Source organism: Panthera pardus, unplaced genomic scaffold (assembly GCF_024362965.1).
Source record: "Panthera pardus isolate Hobbes unplaced genomic scaffold, ASM2436296v1 HiC_scaffold_21, whole genome shotgun sequence".
NCBI lineage: Eukaryota > Metazoa > Chordata > Mammalia > Carnivora > Felidae > Panthera > Panthera pardus.
Window position 1 is genome coordinate 23,948,465 of NW_026526777.1, and position 22,845 is coordinate 23,971,309.

Below are 22,845 nucleotides of genomic sequence, written 5' to 3' on the forward strand. Positions count from 1 at the left end.
CTGATCTACAGTGAAAGTGGCAGAAAACACCTAAGAAAAACTGAACTATTTCCTGCTGCCCTCAATATTACTTTTTTAAATGTCAAATCACAAATTTTATCAAATAAACAAAAATCTACTCTTTTACTCATAAAGCTCTTTATATATATATATATATATATATATCTTCATATATATATATGAATATATATATGAATATATATATATGGATATATATATATATATATATATATATATATATATACACACACACATATATATGGATTCACTGATTTTAACACAAACTGGTAAAATGGCTGCATGTATTACTAAAATGCATATAACTGATCTGAGCCTCACAGTTGAGTTAATTTTGCATAAGACCAGAAATAAATATGGCTAACCAAAATTTCAAATACCTTTAAGGTATTTGAGAAGAAAAATATTTCAAGAATATTTCAAGAAAAAATATTTCAAAATATTTATATTAAGTAATTTTATAAATATTGGTAGAATAGTACATTTATCCAAAATTTTTATTTCATAAAAGAATATAATTTAAAAAGTGCATGCTATGGGGCGCCTGGGTGGCTCAGTCAGTTAAGCATCTGACTTTGGCTCAGGTCATGATCTCACAGTTGGTGCGTTCGAGCCCCGCGTCGGGGCTCTGTGCTGACAGCTCAGAGCCTGGAGCCTGTTTCAGATTCTGTGTCTCCCTCTCTCTCTGACCCTCCCCTGTTCACGCTCCGTCTCTGTCTCAAGAATAAATATTAAAAAAAAAAAAATTTAAAGTGCATGTTTTACCAAGGATTTAAAAATTATTTAGAACAACATTATGGGGCCAGATCAGTGTGAATATGTTTTCAGCTGTATGAGGCCATCAGAAATTTTGTTCTATATTAACAGATTCTATTTTGCTTTTAAAATGACTGAGCTTTCCTCTGGGAAGGTCTGGTACTACTCCTGAAGGGTTTTATCTTGGCTTCAGAGTAGTCTTTATCTAGAGTTTGAAAAATGTGAGTTTCAACGCTTACTAACTTCAATTTACTTCCTTCCAAATGTGTGTATATGAAATGAGCAGTATATTAGAAAGCTAGATTGCTTGCCCTGAGAAGCTCTCTTATGTGTCAGAAGGTTACTTAAAATTAATTTGCTACCTGACAATCTAGACATGCAAAATCTTAGATCCACAAAAGGCATTCAGAACCCAAAGTTTATAAACTCTAGAATAGCCCCTTAGCCAACAATGTTTTGCGAAATTCTGACATAGTTCACTTAAACAAATATTTAAGTTTTTGCCTCTGAGATGACACTATATGTCCAGAAAGCATTCTTTGTCACTTTCTATGACATTTTTTTTTAGAAATCCATTTCCAACATTAGAAATGGCTATATTTAATCAGGCTAATCATTAAAATGAAATATTTTGGTATTTCCAAACCTCAGATGTAGTAAGTTTCTGGGACTCAGTCCTGTAGATCCCAATGGGAACATCTCCAGTAGAAGAGCACAACTTCTGGTAAAGTCTGGCATAAGTTCTGATCCATAGGTCATCCTCAGTGATTTTCATCTATAAGATATACGAATCATTTACATATTACATCAAAAAAGTAAAAATACAGTGGTTGGTTTTCACTTTTTAAATGTAGAATTCATTAAAACTTTGAAATCTCAAAGTGACATTCGTAAGTGCTTATCCATGTATTGAACTTAGTCATAGCATTTCACTTCAGCTTATCCCTGGGGTTCCTCAAACTTCAGAAGACCAACCACTCAATTTGTGGCAGCAGGACATTATATTAGTTCAACAGAGTAGACAGTAGTCACATTGTATTAGTTCAATATTGGTAGACAGCAGTCACTGTTAGTTCACTGGGAGATGTTACAAAACGTGTAGACTTTGTGAATGTTGCAATGATTACAGGCTGCCACTAAAGTTTAGCAGGCAGGGTCTGCCAATGTTACAAATGCTACAAGTGCAAAACACACTCCAGCACAAAAAGAAACTGTCCGTCCAAAGTCCTAATAACTCTCATAATGAGAAAAAGGTGTAGCAGAATGAGTACGGGACTCCCAGACAGAAGGCATAATTAAGTACTAGTCATTCTTCACTCATCAAAAATCTTAATAGTTGGCCAGTCACTTCACTGAATACGCCTGGATATAGTGTACTCATTTTTAAAACTAAGGGGTTAAACGTCATGTCAGAAACTGTCTCAAATGCCAGCTAGAAAAAAAAGACACTGGTTCTGAATTTTGTATAGAATTGCTATTTTCATGATTATTAACTTAAAATAATGTTTCCCCGAAAATTTTTTAAAGAATTAAAAAAAACTATGATGATATTCTTTGAGCACATATTAGAGGGAAAAAGTGACATATATGAGTTAGCCAAACTATACCACAGATGGATTTCAGAAACATCTCTTAGAACAATCTTCTATTCCAGCAAATATTAACTTACAGAGCAAAGAAACCCTGATCCTGGTGTAGTATCCAATCCCAACAGAAGTCTGGTGATAGAAATCATATAATCCTTTACAAATGACTGCAATATAAACAAAATATGTATTTATTATGTGTATGAAATGTACAGAATAGCTCAGTGAGAACATCTTACCATTAACCAGCAAAAGGTTACTTCCCATAACACATCATTAAGCCCCCACAAAAAAGGAAATAAAAATCTATCCTGTCAGTGTCTTAAATACACAGGTACAGTTAAGATGTCCATAAGGAAATATGGGGAATGATTGTTTTATAGAGTATCCTGATATGCTTAAACTTTATGTATGCTATCAGTCATGATAAAAGTGTTTTTAGATTTTCAATACCAAAAAACTATGAGTTAAAAAAAATAGAGAATATTAAAAAAAAAAAAACAACCTTGAAAACTAAAATTTGCAAGGGGATAATTCCAAAGGGTTTCTTTGGGACTAAGCTCCTTGCTAATAGAATAAATTTCTAATATTTCAGTAGGTCTAATTATTAATGATTAATATTTTAGCATTAAATATCATCATCAAACTATTTGAAATGGTAGCATATATTTTGATATGTTGCTAGAATACTACTCAACAGAGCATTAAGTTAACAATGCTTCCAACTTCTTCAATTTATTCTTAGCTCTGAGTGAAAAGAAAAACTTTCAACCAATACTAGTACATTTTCACCATGCCATGTAATTATTTCATAAACTATATAAAATGACTGTCTTGAATTTGATCTTCAAGTGTTAAAAAAAATGAAAAGATTAAATAATTGTCTAGTTATTTTGCATAGCAAAGACTTTTTTTAAAGGTATAATACCTTTTAAATACATTTACTAGACTACTTTGTCCAGTACTTTTTACCAACAGCAAGCATCAGAAAACTAAACCCTCCCACTTAAACGAGCACATAAGGAAACACATCCATTCCCTTATCTCAGGCCAAAGAAATGGCAGTTTGGTTTTAAGGTGTGTTAGTGTTCTTGTAGTTATCAAGAGCAGTGGTGACAAGCACTGTCCAACTTCACTCATAACTCAGTGTGTGTGCTAAAGAGGACTTTTAAAACACATTCTCAAGAACAAACTGAGGGTTGATGAGGGGGTGGGCGAGAGGGGAAAGTGGGTGATGGGCATGGAGGAGGGCACTTGGGATGAGCACTGGGTGTTGTATGGAAACCAATTTGACAATAAATTATATTTAAAAATTTTTTAATGTTTTTATTTATTTTTGAGACAGAGAGAGACTAAGCATGAGCAGGGGAGGGGCAGAGAGAGAGGGAGACACAGAATCTGCAGCAGGCTCCAGGCTCCGAGCTGTCAGCACAGAACCCAATGCGGGGCTCGAACTCACAGACTGTGAGATCATGACCTGAGCTGAAGTCGGATGCCCAACCGACTGAGCCACCCAGGCGTCCCAACAATAAATTATGTTTAAAAAAAATAAAATAAATACATTCTCAACTACTTAAAACTATTTTCCAAGGAAATTGAAAGCGCTCATGGAAAAGAGAGTAAACTGAGGATTTGGCAAATAACCATTATAAATCATTTTTTTTAATGTTTATTTATTATTGAGAGACAGAGAGAGACAGAGCATGAGCATGGAAGGGGCAGAGAGACAGGGAGACACAGAATCCGAAGCAGGCTCCAGGCTCTGAGCTGTCAGCACACAGCCTGACACGGGGCTCGAACTCACAAACCGCGAGATCATGACCTGAGCTGAAGTCGGACACTCAACCGACTGAGCCACCCAGGCGCCCCCGTTATAAATTATTTTTGAGTCAGATGTGGTAATACAGCTAATTTGTTCACTGTGTTTGTCGCTGAAGTATTCCTTATCCAGAGATCATTTGTCCTGTAACGTCATCAGGTCAAAGACAAGAGGTAGGAATGAGCCAAAAAGGGACAGTCCCACCTGATATCACAAAATCCATGCATTCAATCTCATATAATTCAATCACAGAAGAATCTTTTTTCAGTTTCCTTTAGTATCTATTTAATTTTATTTTCGATAATACTTTTTTCTCCCCCACCCCTCCCTGACGCCTCCGCAGATAATACTTATTTTTTTAAGTAGTCTTCACACACAGCACAGAGCCCAACATGAGGCTGGAACTCATGATGCTGAGATCAAGACCTGAGTTGAGACCAAGAGTTGGACGCTTAACAGACTGAGCCACCCAGGAGCCCCATTAGTACTTATTTTTTAATCATTTGTTTTCCAGGTCCACAAAGAGAAAAATTAAGAAAACTATTAAAAATGTACAAGTGATCTGTGTTTCAAGTGGGAAGGAGAAAAAGGATGACTGAGAAGATATTAATAAAGAAAAACAACCTTCTGGTAAGTTAAAAAAAAAAAAAAGTACCACAAGAAACTCAAACACTATACAAATATGGACTCATTTACCACAGGGATGAGGTTGTGAGTAATCAAATGAGATGTGCATGGTCTGAAGATGCGGGTTCACACTAACCATGGGATAATTTATCTTTCTGAGCCCTTGTGTCTCCTCTACTGTGATTGATAATACTGCCTATATCAGAGTTTTCTTTGAGGAAGCAAATGATATTATGTCTAGAATAGAATTACATTAATAGTAAATCACTGTACAATTCTAGTCATTAATAATAGTTCTTAAATACATAATATAAACATTTATCCTCAAGAGGATGGGTTCAAATCATTAACCAAAAAAATTAGATGGCATTTAGTATATATCTTAAGAATACACGCATGTTTGTTACATAATTTTAGAAATTTACTTATAATTTCTAATATCATTTTTAACCCATAAATGACTACCCTTTACCTATCTGAAAAATGAAACATAACATATCTTGTCTGATGTCAGGCAAAGCTAAATAGACAGTTACTACTTTGAAAATTATTGTTCTAGTTCACGCTTTCGGCGCTAGCTTCAGAAAACACCAACTTCCTACATTTGTATTTATAACAACAAAAAAAAATAAGGTATAAATGAAGAGAAAGAAATAACCACTGCTTTCCACTTCTATAGAACAGTTTCCCTTCTATTTACCCCATATATTAGCCTTTCTAGTGAGATTTTATTGAAACATAAGATACCAGGGCTAAGAAATCTGAAAAACATTGGTGCATAATGACATCCACCATTTGACTGCTAGTGACATAAAATCTTCAGTTTCAGGATTGCTCTTCAATCCCTTAAGAGATCAGAAGTATATGTGTGGGAATGGTGTGTGGGGGTGGAGGTCCCCTCTTGGAGTGCCCAGATAATGTGTCTGGAAACTTCAGGGTGAATAGGAGTGTTTATTCTCCTCTGTTGCATTTGTTCCTGGACTCATCTGGCATAAGCAGATGGTTTGTGACATTGCTAGAGGCATATTCAGGGGCATAATTAGCCCGAAGGCCAGCTCTAACTATCTTCAGATTAGTTTATTCAGTCAAGCATTGCAAAAGAGGGTACATAAAATACATAATCAAAAAGAAAATAGCACAACAAAATGTTTGAATACGTAATTTGAGATTAAAGCTATCAAGTAATTTAAAGCTCCATGAATACCTTTTTTCTCTTAATAGAAACATTTATAAATTGTCTGATTACTTGAGTCAGAGAATATGAAATATTACTGCTGTTCAGTTTCTGGTAGCCTTAAAAAAAGATTAAAATATATTGGTGTAAAATAACATCTCTAAATATCTTAGCTATGATCAAATGACAACATTAACTTTGGTGTTCAGGAACAAACTAAATGTGTTTTAGATGTTGCAAAATCTTTTTAATATATTTTCTAAGGTATGCGATAATTAATGGATATTTAAAACATCCTTGGTTTATCAGTTTATTGACATCAATTTGGTGTCTTATTTCCAAAAAGTGTGCATTATGAAGAAGGGTGTCTTTTTTTTACTATAATCATTTTTTTCTTAGCTTCTTTTTTTTAGTGTGGTAATATGCTGAGAGTAATAGGCAAAATGTATTAAAATGTCACAGTAAACACTGTAGGACACTGATGCTAAAGAATGACTAAAAATTATTTCATAGATTATTCTGAAAAATAGTGTTTTTCTTATAAAATATTTCACAGGCACATTTGTCATGAACCACACAAAATAAAACACTGAATTACTTCCAAAACCAATCTTAAGGTAACAGCTGCATGAGAAACACTAGAGGGATTATTCATTTAATAAAATCTAAGTGAGATTAGGATAAATATGATAGAGAGAAAAGAAGGAAACACCACATACCTGATACAGAAGTGTGTCCAACATACTGATGCTGAACACCCTCCCAGCAGCAAAAGGAAGTCGAAACATAAAGGCCAAATTAGAACCTTTCTCTCGTTCTTTCTGTTCAGAAATTTGAAATGGAAAAATGTGTGAGGATTCTATATTTTACGTTTTTCTGCTTATGTTTTCCTGATGCATGTGAAGAAGATATTTTCATTAAACGGTTGGTGGCTACAAATGTACATGACTTCACACATTGTGGTAAGTGTATATAACTGCATTTTTAATACGTCCCTTTATTTTTCATGACCAAGTTTTCTTCACCAGTTAAAGTACCCAATAATTAAGGAAGGTTAATCCTCTCATATATTAAACACGTGTTTACTCTTTCAAATTTTTATTTAAATTCCAGTTAGTTAACATACAGTGTAATATTGGTTTCAGGTGCAGAATCTAGTGATTCAACACTTACTTAGACACTGGGTGCTCATCACAAATGCCCTCCTTAGTCTCCATCACCTGTTTCACCCATCCCCCACCCACCTGTCCTCTGGTAACCACCAGTTTGTTCTCTAGGTTAAAAATATTTACTCTTCATATATATTTCTGCAAAAGACTTGAGGTAATATAATAAAAAGAACAAACACAATAAAGGACTTCATAAAATGCAAAAAAAAAAACAACCCTAAAACCACATAAAGTATCATAACACCTGGAAGCTTTGCTTTTGGATATTCTCCTATGTGAGGACACAAAAACAGGCAGGTAGGAGCCACCACATCCAGGGGTTTCCAACTTTCTGTCATCTGAGTTTTCATTTCTCTAAATACCTTTAAGTTGTGCCCAGCCACACCAAACTGCAGCTAAGTTCTTTAAATGCCAAAAAGGAGGAGGAGGAGGAGGAGGAGGAGGAGGAGGAGGAGGAGGAGGAGGAGGAGAAGAAGAAGAAGAAGAAGAAGAAGAAGAAGAAGAAGAAGAAGAAGAAGAAGAAGAAGAAGAAGAAAAAGAAAAAGAAGAGAAAGAAAGAAAGAAAGAAAGAAAGAAAGAAAGAAAGAAAGAAAGAAAGAAAGAAAAGAAACTGTGTGTGTGTGTATTATGTGTGTGTGTGTGTATCACAGTGTATGGGAGTTTCTTTTGAAAAATTTTGTTGCAATTAACTTCCCTTAATAAATGAAGACATGAGAGCAAATGCTTGTGTAAGATTGTAAGGGGCTTCTTAAGAACGGAAGTTATCTTTTACTTAGCCAACAGTAATCTCAAAAATGCTGGTTTCTGCCACCTTTCCTTGGAAAAAATAGATACAGCTAAGCAAATAAAAAACTCATATCTTAGCTATGATCAAATGACAATGTTAACTTTGGCGTTTAAGGCAAAGGAAGTAAGCTCCCGTTTCCAAAGTAGCAAATCTGGAGGAAGGGAAGGAGAGCCTCCCATACCCCGATTTGAAGACTGTGTGCAAAAGACTACTGCTCAAAGAATGAAAGAGGACTACTGCCCTTGCTTATTGTGAAGGCATGAGGGTGATTTGACCCCTGGGCTTCCCCTGGACAAACAAATGAGGTCTGTCCAAGAGGACAGATGAGGCTCTTGGACAGATGAGACCCTTCCAAGTAGTGACACGAGTTATTACACCACATTCATCCCATCCATCTGGTTGAGAAGACTGTCTAGACTGTAAGAATATCCTCACTTGAGATTGTAGGGAGAGGGCAAAAGGAAAAATAAGCAAGTGGTGCCCCAATTTTTGTCTGTGTCCATTACATCCTAGTATATTCTCTAATTTAGGAGGCAAGGTGTCGAGAACGCTTAGTTTGAACAGTACGTGTAGGTGGTTTGGAGATGACTTCTCAGTTCTTCCCAGCATGGATATTGATGAGTCAGATTGGCTGTCTGATGAGATACGAAAATTCCTTCCCCAGATTAAGATTCTACCTCACAGTGGATAATATTCTCATCTTAGAGAATTCACTGTTCTTAATGTCAGCTCTGAAAATCCTCCTCATTCTCTAAATGGTTATTATGCTTTACACACTCAGAAAACACTTCCTTATCGAGGGGTGCTGCCCTTCTGTGTATGTGAACAATTCTGCATTTGTGATTTACTCTCTTTTTTAGTATTAACTTCCCTTATAGTGGAGAAAAAACACTGAAGATCCTATAATAAAATTTTTGAGTCCTACTAATTTTTAAGTTACATAAAAAAGTAAGAGCTCAAGTAACTCATTCCATCTTGATGAGAATACATTCCACAATTTCTTTCCTCTAGACAAAGAAGAAGTTGGATTAATTTCTTAAACCTCCCTTTTATAAATGCCATTTTATATATGGGGGAAAAATTATACGTGACTAACACTTAGTCTTACCATCCACTCCAGTGTGATTCTTTTTTTTTTTAATTTTTTTAATGTTTATTTATTTTTTTGAGAAAGAGACAGAGTGTGAGCGGGGGAGGGGCAGAGAGAGAGAGAGGGAGACACAGAACCCAAAGCAGGCTCCAGTCTCTGAGCTGTCAGCACAGAGCCCGATGCGGGGCTGAAACTCACAAGCTGTAGATCATGACCTGAGCTGCAGTCAGACGCTTAACTGACTGAGCCACCCAGGTGCCCCTCCAGCATGATTCTTGGGACAGTATCATTTATCTACCCCTCTGTCTCTCAAAAACAACACATACACTAGCAGTTATACATTGGCAGTGCACAGTCCAATTGAAACTGCAGGAGTGTCATTTGGCCTGCGTGAATTTACTGAGGCTAAGTTCCAACACTTAACCTAAGAGTCTAAATTTCTGATTCCTTTTACATTTGGAAAATCTGATATCATAGGTCATGTCAACAACTGGCCATAATTGAAAGCATCTGCTTCCTTTTAGATTCATTCTTTCTTACATATGATTCACTTGATTCATCTGTATCACTGGTTGTACGGTCAGGCTCTTGGTTTCCACTTTGGAAGATAAGATACGTAGTTGGAAATGAGTCAAGAGATCTGTTAGCTCATATCTTGTTTAAACAGTAACTTATATCAGAAATAATATAGTAAACTAAAAACACATTTACAATGTGTGTTAAATTAAGGGGGAAAAAAGGAAAAAAAAAAGTTTTGACTGTTCCCATGGCTTCGGAAAAAACAAAGCAGTGCAATCAAGAAACAGTTATCCATTAACTGTTATGTATCAGGCACTGAACTGGGTTGATAGGATGCAAAGATGATTAACAGAAGATTCCAATTTTGCAGGTATTCATAGTTTTGCTTAACAGACAGATTTAAAATCAAGTATTTACAAAGCCATGTGATGTGAGCCTGTAGAAGTCTAAGTATTAAAGAAGCCTCACGAGGATGCAGATGGTGTCGTAGATGAAGTGACATCAGAGTAGAGCCTTAAAAGACAAGTTTGCCAAACAAACAGGAAGCAATCATGCATTCCATGTGCATGATCTTATTCTGCTTTTTTACAGAATAAGAGATCTAAAATATTTACAGTTTCATTAGCTTTGGTTTTGAGAAAAGCAACAGCTATTCCTTCTTGTGCTTTTATAAACTATAAAATAAACTACCTGTATGTACTTTTCAAAAATAAAGGTAAGTTCAGTACCATTTAATGTTGTTCAAAAGTTATAGTTCATAAAACACAAGTATCCTTTTAAAAATTAGTAAAATAAGGTAAATCAACAATAATTCCCATGACAAGGGAAGGTCTGAAAAACAAAACAGCATGTGACATGCAGATATCTCACTGAAAAGAGATCAAGAATTAGAACCAAATAAAATGTCTGCAGAAGCAGCTGATAGTTCTTGCTGGGGGAAATTTTGGAACAGGAAAGGTTAGAAAATACCACTGACACAATAATTACAGGAGAAATTCCACTCTGACTAGGTTATCAGCATAGACATGATGTTTTGAAGAATACCTGAAGAAAGACTTTGCCCAGGGGTACCTGGGTGGCTCAGTCAGTTAAGCGTCTGACACTTGATTTTGGCCCAGGTCATCATCTCACATTTTATGAGATCGAGGCCTGCATTGAGCCCAGCACTGACAGCACAGAGCCTGCTTGGGATTCTCTCTCTCCTCTCTCTCTCTGCTTCTCACCCCATTTGTGCTCTCTCTCAAAAATAAATAACCATTAAAAAGGTATTAATAATTATCCACATAAATAACATTTTATCACTCCTCCAGAGTGGATCAGGTAATGCTTTTCTACATTCAAAAGAAATAGAAACTAATACCAATATTTTCTTCAAATTCTTTGTGGACCAGTAAGGGAAAAGGTAAATATTTGCTTAAAAACAGGATAAAAATCTTTCCTGATGAATCAAATCTCATGTAGGCAGCTAATACCAAACTTGCATTCAGCCATTCTAGTACTTTGATTATGAACAAAAAGTAGTCCAATTATTTGCACACACAAAAAAAGTAAGGCCATGTGTTTTGTCTGTTCCTATATATCTATCTGTTCCTCCCATCACATTACAAATTGCAAGTATTTATTCTATTGGAAACCTCTAGCATTTAGTAAGGTATTTGGCTCATAATTGGTGCTTAGTAAATATTTATTGGCTTCAGTTTAAATTGAGAACATGAAAAATTTGCCTTCTTGCTTTTACACAGTTGATATGTTGAACAAATAATTCTGATAGTCTTCACTTATTTCTCCCAGAAGCTATCTCCAATTTTTATCATTTTGCTCTATCACTGACTACAAAATGATATGATTTGCAGACATGACTCTTTGCAGTCTGACACCAGTTCTGTGACACCAGCTGGATGTCCTACAATTCAATTCAATTATGACACTACCCAGAGTTGACTCAGACCCCAGAGGTTAAGGGGCCTCAGTCCCACAAGACTACCCTCAGTCACAAGTCCTATGTGTCTCCAAGGCAACTGTACTTCTGTCCAGACTGCTATAAATTTGGGGCTTTCCACAGTTCCCTCAGTTTTGATAATTTGCTAGAATGCTCACAGAACTCATGAAAATGCTATATTTAATAATTATCATTTTATTATAAAGAATGAAAATGAATGGTGGATAAAAAAAGGACACAGGGCAAATCTGGAAGGATCGTGAGCATGGCAGCTTCTGTCCCGATGAAGTCAGGACATGCTGCTTTCTTGGTACATCAATATGTTGACCTACCAGGAAGCTCTCGAATCCTCGTTTTTCAGAGTTTTTATCAGTTTCATTATGTAGACACGATTAATTAAGTCATTAGTCATGTGATTAAACTCAATGTCCAGCCCCTCTTCTGTCCCTGGAGGTTTGGAAGGTGATGAAGATATTGAAAGTTTCAATATTCTAATCATAAGGTTGCTTTTTCTGGTTCTCATGCTGAAGCTATCTCCTCTATGAGTTGCCTCCTTAGCATAAAATCAGGTATGGTTGAAAGATATGAACAACAAAAGACACTCCTAAATTCCAAGATTTTTTTGAAGCTCTGCATTAGGAACCGGGGACACAGACAAAACATATATATATATATATATATATGTATATATATACATATATATATATATATATATAATACCAATACCACACTATTAAATGCATATTTTCATTACTTTGCCTCTTACATTAGTGTGCAATTACCATATGATTGCTCAAGTGTAATTATGATCATTATTGAGGAATGGTGATAGTTCCAAAGTCATTTTAAAGGAAGCAGTTTTAAAGCAAATTGTGTCATCTGCATGAATAAAAGGCTTTTTTATGAAATGCATCAAAACAAGAGAGATGAAATAAGTCTTCAGAGGGAAATGAGATAGAAATTTCTCTTTTCCATATTGTTGTCCTCCTCTTCTTTGTTTCCTTATTATCTGTCACATTTTTCATCTCTGCTTAGCTCCAATACTGTGTTTCTGATGCCTGTTACACTTACTTTTTTAGGGGAAGTCTCAATGACCCAACATGACCAATGTCCAAATGTGGGAAGTAATATTGGGAAAACACTGGCAGTAATGGGAATATCCAGGACAAAAAGAATATTGTAAAGCAAAACAACTCAGGAACAAAAGTGGATAATGACAAAAGAAAGATCAGATGATGGGAAAATGCCAACTAAAGCACTAATGTTCAGAAAATGTCTTGATTATATACATTTGAAAAAAATCAGTGTGATATATTGCATGTGACAGAGAATGTTGACTGTCCACCAAAATCTACTGCCCAATTCTTCTTAGGCACATGACTGAACTACATTTCCCAGTCTCCCTTGAAGTTGGTGTGGACACACGATTGAGTTCTAGCCAATGGCATACGGGTGGAAGTTTATTTGCCATTCCCAGTCCTGGCTCATAAAAACTTCTATCTGTTTAATATTGGTGTGTATATGCAGTTATTTGCTTGCTGTCTTTCGTTGGACATTACAAGGACAGCAGTAGTTCAGGCAAGAATTAGTTTCAAGTAGAGACTAAAAATAAACAGGTAGCTGAGAGATTAGGAGCCTCCAATATTTAAAAACTGTGTACTTCTAAATGCCAACAGCACAGGAGAGAAAACTGAAACAAGGCATTGAACAACAAAGTCGAACCCAACACTATTGTCTCAATAACCTCAAGGTAGCTTCCAAGGAGATAGAGAGATGCATGGATTGAGGAGACGAAGAAATAAAAACTCAAAAATTATATTTTAAGAAGGAATTTTGAGGACAGTCTGGCCATAAAAATTTATGGAAGTAAGTATACCAGAAGTTTATCAAGTTTTTGAGAGAAATTAGCAGACTAGTCTGAAAAATCTTTAGACTTTAAATGTCTTGGGAAAAAAGTGCTTTCATAAGCTTAAAGATCTTTAGATTTTTTTCAAATTTGCATAAGCAATAAGCAAGATACAAAACTCACACAGGCTGCAAGAAGTATGTACTCCCAAAGTGACGTGGATAAAAATAGCTTAGGAAGAAGCTTGCGTTGAGACAGGGGTCACATAAAACAACAGAAAAAGGAATACCTCCAGACAGCAAATCTAAGAAAAGTAATCAAGGAATAATCAAGGACTTTTCTTTTTATAAGAACAGACGGAGGTCCTCAACAATATCTATTGCTCACATCATTGTCACAGACCAGTAATCCTTCCATGTTCTCAGTTCTCTCCTCTTCCTAATGGAAGTTATTATTGTGGATATTCTTCCGTGAGTGGCCTCTTCCAGAGAATCCTTACAGATTATTACTTGCATTACCAATGGCAACCAAGGTTCTATTAGAATGCAGGGTCTACCAGGAAACCACCCAAATGTAATCATCACACAAGTAAAGCAGCCAGGGTCAAAGCAATCTAATCTTCCACAAGCATCCTGACCAATTCCAGCATTTCTTGAGTTTAAATGGAAACCACTTAGTGTCAAAAAAGTGTGGCAAGCAGCCCAGCTGTTGTTTGTTTCTAATTCAAAAACTGATTATGTTTCTAAAGGTGAAGGTTTCATCTGTGTAAGTGCATCTAATTATAGATAGAATAAAATGATATTCATAATTACATTCAAAAGAATAAAAATCTACCTATTCCTCAGCCAATGTAACTCTAGAACGTGATACTCAAATACTAGAAATAAAGGTCAGTTTCCTAATCCTAAAAATATCTCCTTGCATCCAGAAGACAAAGAAAGATAATTACTTTAAGAGATAAGTTAGCTGTATTTATATCAGATAAAAAGCACTGACTGGAAATGAACAGTTACCATATCATTGATGGCACATGTGTTAGTTTCCTAGCGCTGCCCTAACAAAGTACTCCAGACCGGGTGGCTTACACAACAGAAATTTATTGCCTGAGAGCTCTGGAGGTTGGAAGTCTGAAATTAACATGTCACCACCATCGGTTGCTTCTGAGGATTTTAAGTGAAGGATCTGTTCCAGGCTGTTCTTGACTTGTGAATGGCTGTCTTCTCCCTGTTTCTCTTCCCATTGTCTTCCCTTTATGTGTGTCTGTTTCTGTGTCCAAATTTACTATTGTTATAAGAATGCCAACTGTATTAGATTAGGACCCCCCCCCAATGGTCTTCTTTAATCCAATTACCCCTATAAAAACCTTATCTTCAAATAAGATCACATTCAGAGGTACTAGAGGTTAGGACTCCAACACATGTTTTTTTGAGGGGGAGGAACACAATTTAAGTCAAAACAGTTCAAAAGTCTAAAAACTTTCTATGTACCAAATCCTTATTTAGATGAACAAAGTGGTAATGACTGAATTGAAAAGAATTTCCTATGACTTTATAACCTCCAAACCAATTGGTTTTAATTCCAATTCCCCTGGCCCCTCTACTTCTAAACAATTAGGGAATGTACCGAATTCCTTTATTTATTTTGGGAAATATCTAGAGCATGTCAGAGTAAATACAAATCTAAAAAATAAGTGAATTCCCCTGATGCCAAAAGACAAAGAAAACTCATTCCTTCCTGCTCTTTTTTGCTAAAGCATTTCCCCTAGAAAACTTGCGGTTGTAAGTTCTTTCTCTAGTTGAGTGGGATGCAAACCTTTTGAAAACCTGAATAATCTGTAGTCAGTTTTTGCAAATCAGTGAAGTCTTTCTTGGGAGCTTTAGAACTATCTTTCTGAAATGTGAGCATAAAGCATCCTGTCTTTCGGTCTCTGTGAGAGGTTAGCCTAGGTGCCGGGCTTGAAGTTGTAACTTTTACTTGTTGCAGAAATACAAGAAGTTTTATTTTTCCTTTCTATCAAGACATTAGCATGTATGCAAATGACTGTATTTGCCTGGCTGTATAAAAGGATGAGATGCCTTTCTGTTTTTTGCAATCTCTTTAGTGGATTGCTTGAGATATATTGCAGTCTGATTTAATGCTTATGCAAGTAAAACTTTCCTACACTTGTGAAGAGGATTTCTAGGCTGGCAGAAGAGTTTAAATTAATTCCCCAACAAAAATAAAAATATCATTTTGTTCTTTTTCCCTAATGCAACAGACACACAAAAATATAGACACATGCAGTCAACATTACTGAAAACATCTTCCACAGTTATGACCTTGAAACATCTATTCGGCGTAAAACTGAATACACAGAATGGAATGTTTATTAGTGACATCCACAACAATTTATAATTATGTTTTTAGTACCATTTATTTGGGTACTGACTATACGACAAAACAGCTAAATGTTTTGGATAGATCATGCGGTGTAATCTTGCAGCGATCCTATTATTTGTCTATTACCATTATTTCCAGAGAAGAATCCCAAAGCTATCAATGTGTAAATAATTTATTTAGCCAGGTTCCATTCCTAGAAAGTAGTAGAGAAATGGACCAATCGAACTCCGGAGCTTGCATTCTTCATCACTAGGTGATCCTCGCTCACTTTGTCATGAAGGAGACCATCAGACACCAAGCCAGCACCGATTCCAGCTGGATTCCTGGTAACTGGGTTTGTCTGTGGATGCTGAGCCAATTCACTATGGCTGCCGCCACCCTTTCTATGTTGTTAAAGCAGTGTGGCATAATGGAAGTTTTCTGTCCTCAATGCTAATGTCTTTAAGATTCTCTGCACTGACTTGACAGCTATGTAATCTTGGAAAACTTATTTTACCTGGCTTAAACTCAGTTCCCTCTTCTGAAGGCAGTGCCTGACAAAACTTAACTATGACAATAAAGGAACAGTGGGAAGGCTCTACTGACACAATGTATGTGACCAGCTCTGAAGCTGGATATCAACAAACCAGAGTACAGAAATGCCCTTACTCAGCAATATATCTCCTAGCAATTAGGACTATGTAATCAAAACAAAATGAAGTGAAAAAATGAACTAACCAAACAACAACAACAAATATAAGGCATCGTTTTCTGTATCTCTTATATTGTTATAAACAATGAAGATAGAACAGACTTAACACATTTTCACATGTATAAGATTGAATCTTATTGTTTTCTCTATATGAAATTCTCCCAGTATACTAATATCAAGTCAATGCTGCATGCAAAAACCATTTACCCTGACACTCTGTCTAGACATTAAGCATGGAAACCACACCTCTCTGTCCACATAACTACTTTGTCCGTTCACATTACCCTGATCCCTTGTGAATCCTAATCAAACTCCCACTTCAAAAGACCCTCACTAAATAAGATTTCCAAAACCCAATAAACTTTGACCCAGTTTTAAAGCACTGCCAAAGTTCTGAGATGACCATCTCCCTTATCTAAGTAAGCAATAAACTCAGCTTTGTCTCAGATTGTGTTGGTGACATCTGGGAAGCTAACTTTCAAGAAAGCCTTTTCTAAGGCCTTAAGGATTATTTTAAACTGCAAAGCCTTCTATACAACATGGATTTCTTGACATAGCGCTCATGATATTATCAATATAACTGACATTATAAGCGGGTATATGCATTCTTGTTGCATTCAACTCTTTCTTAAATCATGCTTTCAATCTATAATAAATGATGAGAGAACAAGATATCTTCAGTATGGTCACTTGTGATACCAATGGTTCAAATCCATCAACTCCCTTAAAAAATTATAAACAAAGATTTTTAGCTCCAAAACAAGAATTCACAGCAGCATTTTTATTTTTACTATCCCATGGCATTTCTTTCTATATACAGGAATTTCAGAGTTACTCTTTCAAGAAAAATAGTTAAATGCAACCTCCTTAATAGGAAGTCTTACCTTTTCCAGTTTTGAAAGAGCAAGAGAGTAACAGTCTTTGGCTCTGAATTGCATGAATCTCATGTTGGCTGGGTGAGTAAGCTCTGTGATGATACTGAGACTGGAAAACAACCTACATTTAAAAACACACACACACAAAAAAGCATTTGCATCACACTAACAATCCAATATGGTATATTTTGTAACAACATATTTATGAGTGAGTGATTCCTAGCCTTAGGCATAAAACTACATTCAATTACAACAGCAGGCATTGTCACATAAACTGTCTGTACAATGCAAGAAAAATGAAATGCTATTTCCCAAAGAATATTTTAACCAACATTTTAGCACTGTAAGAAAAATAAATTTAGTAATTTGGCTTTTTATTAGATATTTTTCTCTCTACAATTATGAAATGGCATAGAAAAGAAGCTCATGAAGCTAATTTAAGAAGTCACAAGTGACTTTGTGGATAATATCAAAAGAGAAATTTATAAGATGAATATGACAATTGACAAAAATTCCACGTGATGAGCTTATTGTCCATAATATGAGTTCTTTGATCTTCTAAGATTCCCTATTCTCATAGTATGCGATTTTGAAGGTCACATCTTGCTATAATGATCTCCTGAGAAAAGAAAATATTTTAACTCAAATAACATTTCATTGTAATGAATTGAGGCCAAGGCTCAACTGATAGTGTTATTCTAGAAAGATCCTGAGAGTTTTCACACGTCCCATAGCTTTGCATTAGCTTCCTTCTTATTCACCACCTTCTCCCAAAACACACACACACACACACACACACACACACACACACGCAAGATAATAGTTGTCCGATCATAACTTCATTTTGTTATTTCTATTAACTGAGGCATATTTTTAATATCTAATTTAATAAATAATAATGAAGTGTTTGTTATTGGAAAGCTCTGGTCTCCAAGACCTAAAAAGAGGTATAAAGAGATATGATGGCCTTTAAATTAGACTCTACTACCCAGTAGAGGAAACTATAAAAATGTGTAAGTTATAAGGCTGTATATATTTTTATAAGAGTGATAAATATGGCTGACTGAATCTCACAGACTATGCAGCATTAAGCACCAGTAAATGGATAGCTTGTGAGAAGCATCCAGGACAGTGTTGAGATATAAGGCCAGAGAAGTAATTTGTGAGAAAAACATAGCTGCAAAACAATGAAAATTTATTTCATCTTTTGGAAAGTTTAAATTTTCTCTGCGAAATATAGCTTTTATCTTTCATACATATTATTTTTCAAACTTTGGATACTTTTGTGGGATTACTTGGGATGATTTCTAACACATTATATCAAGTAGAAATGTGTAGCTATATACTTGAGAGCTGAGTAACAGTGAATGATAATATGATTGGTTGATCTGGTCATTGTATTTAAGTGACTTGTAGAGTTGAAATTAGATAGAACCAAAAAGTTTATATGATGTGCTGTTTCTGTTCTATATAAATGAACCAATACCATTATGTTATTTGAAACTGAGAAAGTGAATGCATTGTCTACGTCTGCCACCTAGTGAAAATCTAGAACTAAATAATACTTTAATGAAATGTTTTAGTGCATTGCCTTTTATATCTATAAACTATTACTTACATTCAATTATAATACATTCATACATTTGGTTTTTTAGTAACTTTAATTATGTATCTTAAAATATGAATCTGTAAATCTATTTCTGGGCTTTAATAGGACCTAAACACATTTTGAGTATAAAACACTTTAGAAATAAAATGACATAATAAATGTATTTTTTCCCTAGGTACTAGATCATAATAAAGCAATACTGTAATTGAAAAATAATATGGTCTGGGATGCCTGGGTGGCTCAGTTGGTTAAGCTCAGGTCATGATCTCACGGTTCACGAGTTCAAGCTCTGCATTGTACTCTGTGCTGACAGCTCAGAGCCTGGAGCCTGCTTCAGATTCTGCATCTCCCTCTCTCTCTCTCTGCCCCTAACCCACTCGCATTCTGTCTCTGTCTCTCTCTCTCTCTCTCAAAAACAAAAATAAACATTAAAAACAAGAAAAATAATATTTTTTTCTATTTAAAACTTTTCTACAATTAATTTATGTCCTGACTGAGTGATGTAAGTATCATTGTGGAGAGGTGCAAAATCTCTATGGACTAATTCTCTGCTTGGTATAATTTATTCAAAAAATACTTTTGACAGACATGCCCAGTTATGCTAACTAATAGAAGATGAAAAACACACTGTATACTCTACTTGACAGACCACTGGGAGAAGTCTAGACTACCTGCAATTATATTTTCAAGAAAAACAAACATAAGGGCATACAAATCTGGAAAATGTTCACAATATTTTAATTAAAAAAACGGAGCTAGTGTGCTACACTATAAATTTTGATCTGTTGTGGTGGCTAGGAATGATGTTTCAGAATAACAAACATATATATTAATATATAGGTATAGAGACTCACTTAGATATGTAAAAAACCAGTTTCAGATTACAATTGGCTCTCAACACTAAAATAAATATGAATATATTTTAATCTTTTAAAAATACTTTTTAAACACTTTAAGTCTGAGATATCAGATATCTCCTGTATGTAATTTTTTTATCTATGTAAACCAATCAAAATAATAAAAATATTTCTGCACTACATAAATGAATCATTCTTGTATTTATACATATTCATTATCAGTATTTTCAATTATGTCTTTTCCCACATACAGAGGTATGACATTTCCTCAATAACTATGATTATTGTGCCAATAATAATATCTTACTTGTGCCAACATAAAGACAATATTCTTTTTTGATTTTATTTTTTAACTTGCCATTTATGCTCTTTGCATCCTGGGGATGCAAGTCTTCTAACTGCACAGCTCTCCCCTCCTCTTACTTTCCCCTCAAACCACTCTTCATGTCGTAGCTAAAATAGTATTTTTAAACTCTATCCTTCAGTGATTTCCTTCCTGTTGTTCTTATAATGAAGATCAACTTGCTACCGTGCTCTACAAAGCCATGAATATTCTGATTCAGATTCAGACTTCAGCCTCACGTTGTCAGTCTTCCACTTGCTCTGCTCCAAGTCATCAACTTTGCCCGCCTCGATACCTCAGAGCCTTTGGATATGCTGCCCCCTTGTGGAATGTTCTACTCCTCTCCTTGCCTGCTTAGTCTATCAAGTAAACAACTGAGTAAATTCTTCAGGGAGATAACAGGTAGGTGTTCCTTGATCCACTGGACTAGATCATACATTCTTGTTGTCTGTACCTGTGTAACACTATACTCTTTTCAGTAGCTGCTACATTTATAATTCTCTACTGGAATCTCTTGTTTAATATGTTCCCTGCTTAGACTATCACTACTTAATCACTACTGATCACTATGTCTGCTTTAGGCACTGCTCAGCCATAGCATTCTGTATAGTCCCCAAACTTACTAGATGCTCAATAATACCATGAATAAATCACAAGTGTAGGTGTTTGTAGACGTCCTCCTGACCTACTATGGGGTTAATGCATGAATTTCTCGGATTCCTGCAATACACAGATCCATGACTTGAATGAATGTTCCCATTGCCAGAGCACTGATTATCTTACCAGTTTCATCAGCTACATTTTAGGAAAAAATTCAAAAGCAAAAATATCTTTATATTAAAACAAAATCAGCCTAAGAGACTTCTGAACTAAATCATTCCTGGACTTTTACAATGCAAACAAAACTAATGTTAATTAAATAAGGAGGCCATTAGACTGAGATGGCTCTAACACCTTAGCAGGTTACTTAAACAAATCAACACCTCAACCTATACATGCCTCAAGGTTAAGAAATCAAAACCAAAGGCCAGCCAATCACAAACAGTCAACTAGGCTTTCTCAAATAATACAACCACTTAAGCTGTAGCTGATCAATTATTTCTTTGCTTTACTTCTGCCTCTTCTCTGTAAGTCCCTCACTCCTGTCCATGGAGTGTTTCTAACTACTTCCTACCTGGCACTGACAAATCTGAACTGATTTTTGCTCAAATAAATTAAAAAAATTTTTAATATACCTTAGTTCGTCTTTTAAAATTAGCAAGTATTTACTTTTGTACCCATTCTGTATTAAACTAATGTTTATCTATCTTGTGTGCTCTCTAGAAAAACATTTGCTTCACGACTCCTTGAGTTAATTTTCTCCTCTCCCTTTCTCCTGATACACAGACTTAGGCTGTTGGTTTGAATCGGCCATTTTTTTTTCCTATATAGGATAGGATGAGCCAGTAAGTTGCTTTCAATATCGTCTTTTTTTTGTTCAGTTAAATGAGAATAGCGATAGATGACATGGCCATTTTGAAGTGGTTGTTTTTAATTCAAGGCACATTTTGGCATGCTTCTTTAAATTTAGTTTAGATATTAACACTTGTTCATAAAAATGTGAAAACAGGCAATATTTTCAATACACCAAGTGCTTGTGAGGTAAAACTTTAGCAAGAGACACTTAAATTTTAAAGTGAGGACCTGCTTTTCTTTCAATTTGGAAATCAGACACTCACTTAGCAGATCTTTCAAGGAGAATGACCCATGAGTGTTTTCTCTTAGATGTATAAACTAAGGTCCATAGGCACAGGAGAGAAAGAGGCTTAGCCATATTTGACTTGAAAAGACCTTATCTCCTATAGTCTTTGGTACTTTGAAATGGTCTCTAAGGTTGATGGGCCAGTTGTTTAGGATTCAAGGAATCTCTTCAGAGTAAAGTACTAGAGATACTCTCTTACCTAGAGAATCTGGAACCTCTGGAATAGATTGTCCCTGAAGGAGTTTGCTGCTTACTATAAAGGACTACTCCGAACCCACAAAGGTAAACTCATCGTAAGTGAAGGAACAAATTTGGGCAAGTGATCAATACAGGGCCTGCTTAGGTTGTTCTGGTGACAAAGCTTGGCTGAGGCTGGAGGCCCCTCTTGTCCCAGCCATCCCAGAACAAACTTAAGGAATGTTTATCAAACATCTGAGTGTTAACACTTTGTATGTCATGCTCCAGATTCTGGATATGGAAAATAAAACACTTCCTGGGTAGGTTCTCTGGAAGAAACATGCAAGGGCCAAACCAGCAAATATATAATTGCCCTACTGGATAAAGACAATTGAATTGTGTAATCCAGTTTTCAATTACAAAACTATGTTTGAGTTATAAATGCAATTCCAGATGAAAAGGAATTCTCCCGATGCCCCCAACTGTTCTCTAATTCTTCCTAGCCCCGCCACCCAAATATACTGCTAGTGAATTAGTGAGCTTCTCCTATTTTGCCTTTGGTCTTTTGGGACTGAGTAACTCTGAAAGGTCCTTGGACAATCTGGACAAAAGAGAGACCTTGTCAAGTGAAGCTGTAGAGTAAGCTGGGCAGGTACGGGTTCAAGTGGTCACTGTGAGCTTCTGAATAACAACAAATTTAACCCTATTCCTAGCTAGCAAAACAAATCATACCAGTTTTTATCAATACCTAGAACTAGAGCACTGTTGCTTTCATTTCATATTTGAATTCCATCTCATTCTTATGTTCTGGACTCTAATACAACCACAGATTGAAGATTCCTC

At 35.5% G+C, this 22,845-nt stretch overlaps 1 protein-coding gene across 8 annotated transcripts in view; it reads right to left on the reverse strand.

Moving 5' to 3' along the window:
* Nucleotides 1–22,845, reverse strand: part of KCNT2 (potassium sodium-activated channel subfamily T member 2) — a 364,046-nt gene that overhangs the window by 51,703 nt on the left and 289,498 nt on the right. For all 8 annotated transcript variants that reach the window (XR_008424552.1, XR_008424553.1, XM_019465585.2 and 5 more), the window contains 4 exons: nt 17,285–17,396; nt 6,700–6,801; nt 2,444–2,527; nt 1,421–1,549 (listed from right to left, as the gene is read on the reverse strand). Coding sequence is in view for 6 of the 8 variants with exons in the window: in XM_019465585.2 (XP_019321130.1) it covers nt 1,421–1,549; nt 2,444–2,527; nt 6,700–6,801; nt 17,285–17,396 (427 nt within the window). In the remaining 2 variants the exon portion in view is untranslated. The remainder of the gene's footprint in view (nt 1–1,420; nt 1,550–2,443; nt 2,528–6,699; nt 6,802–17,284; nt 17,397–22,845) is intronic.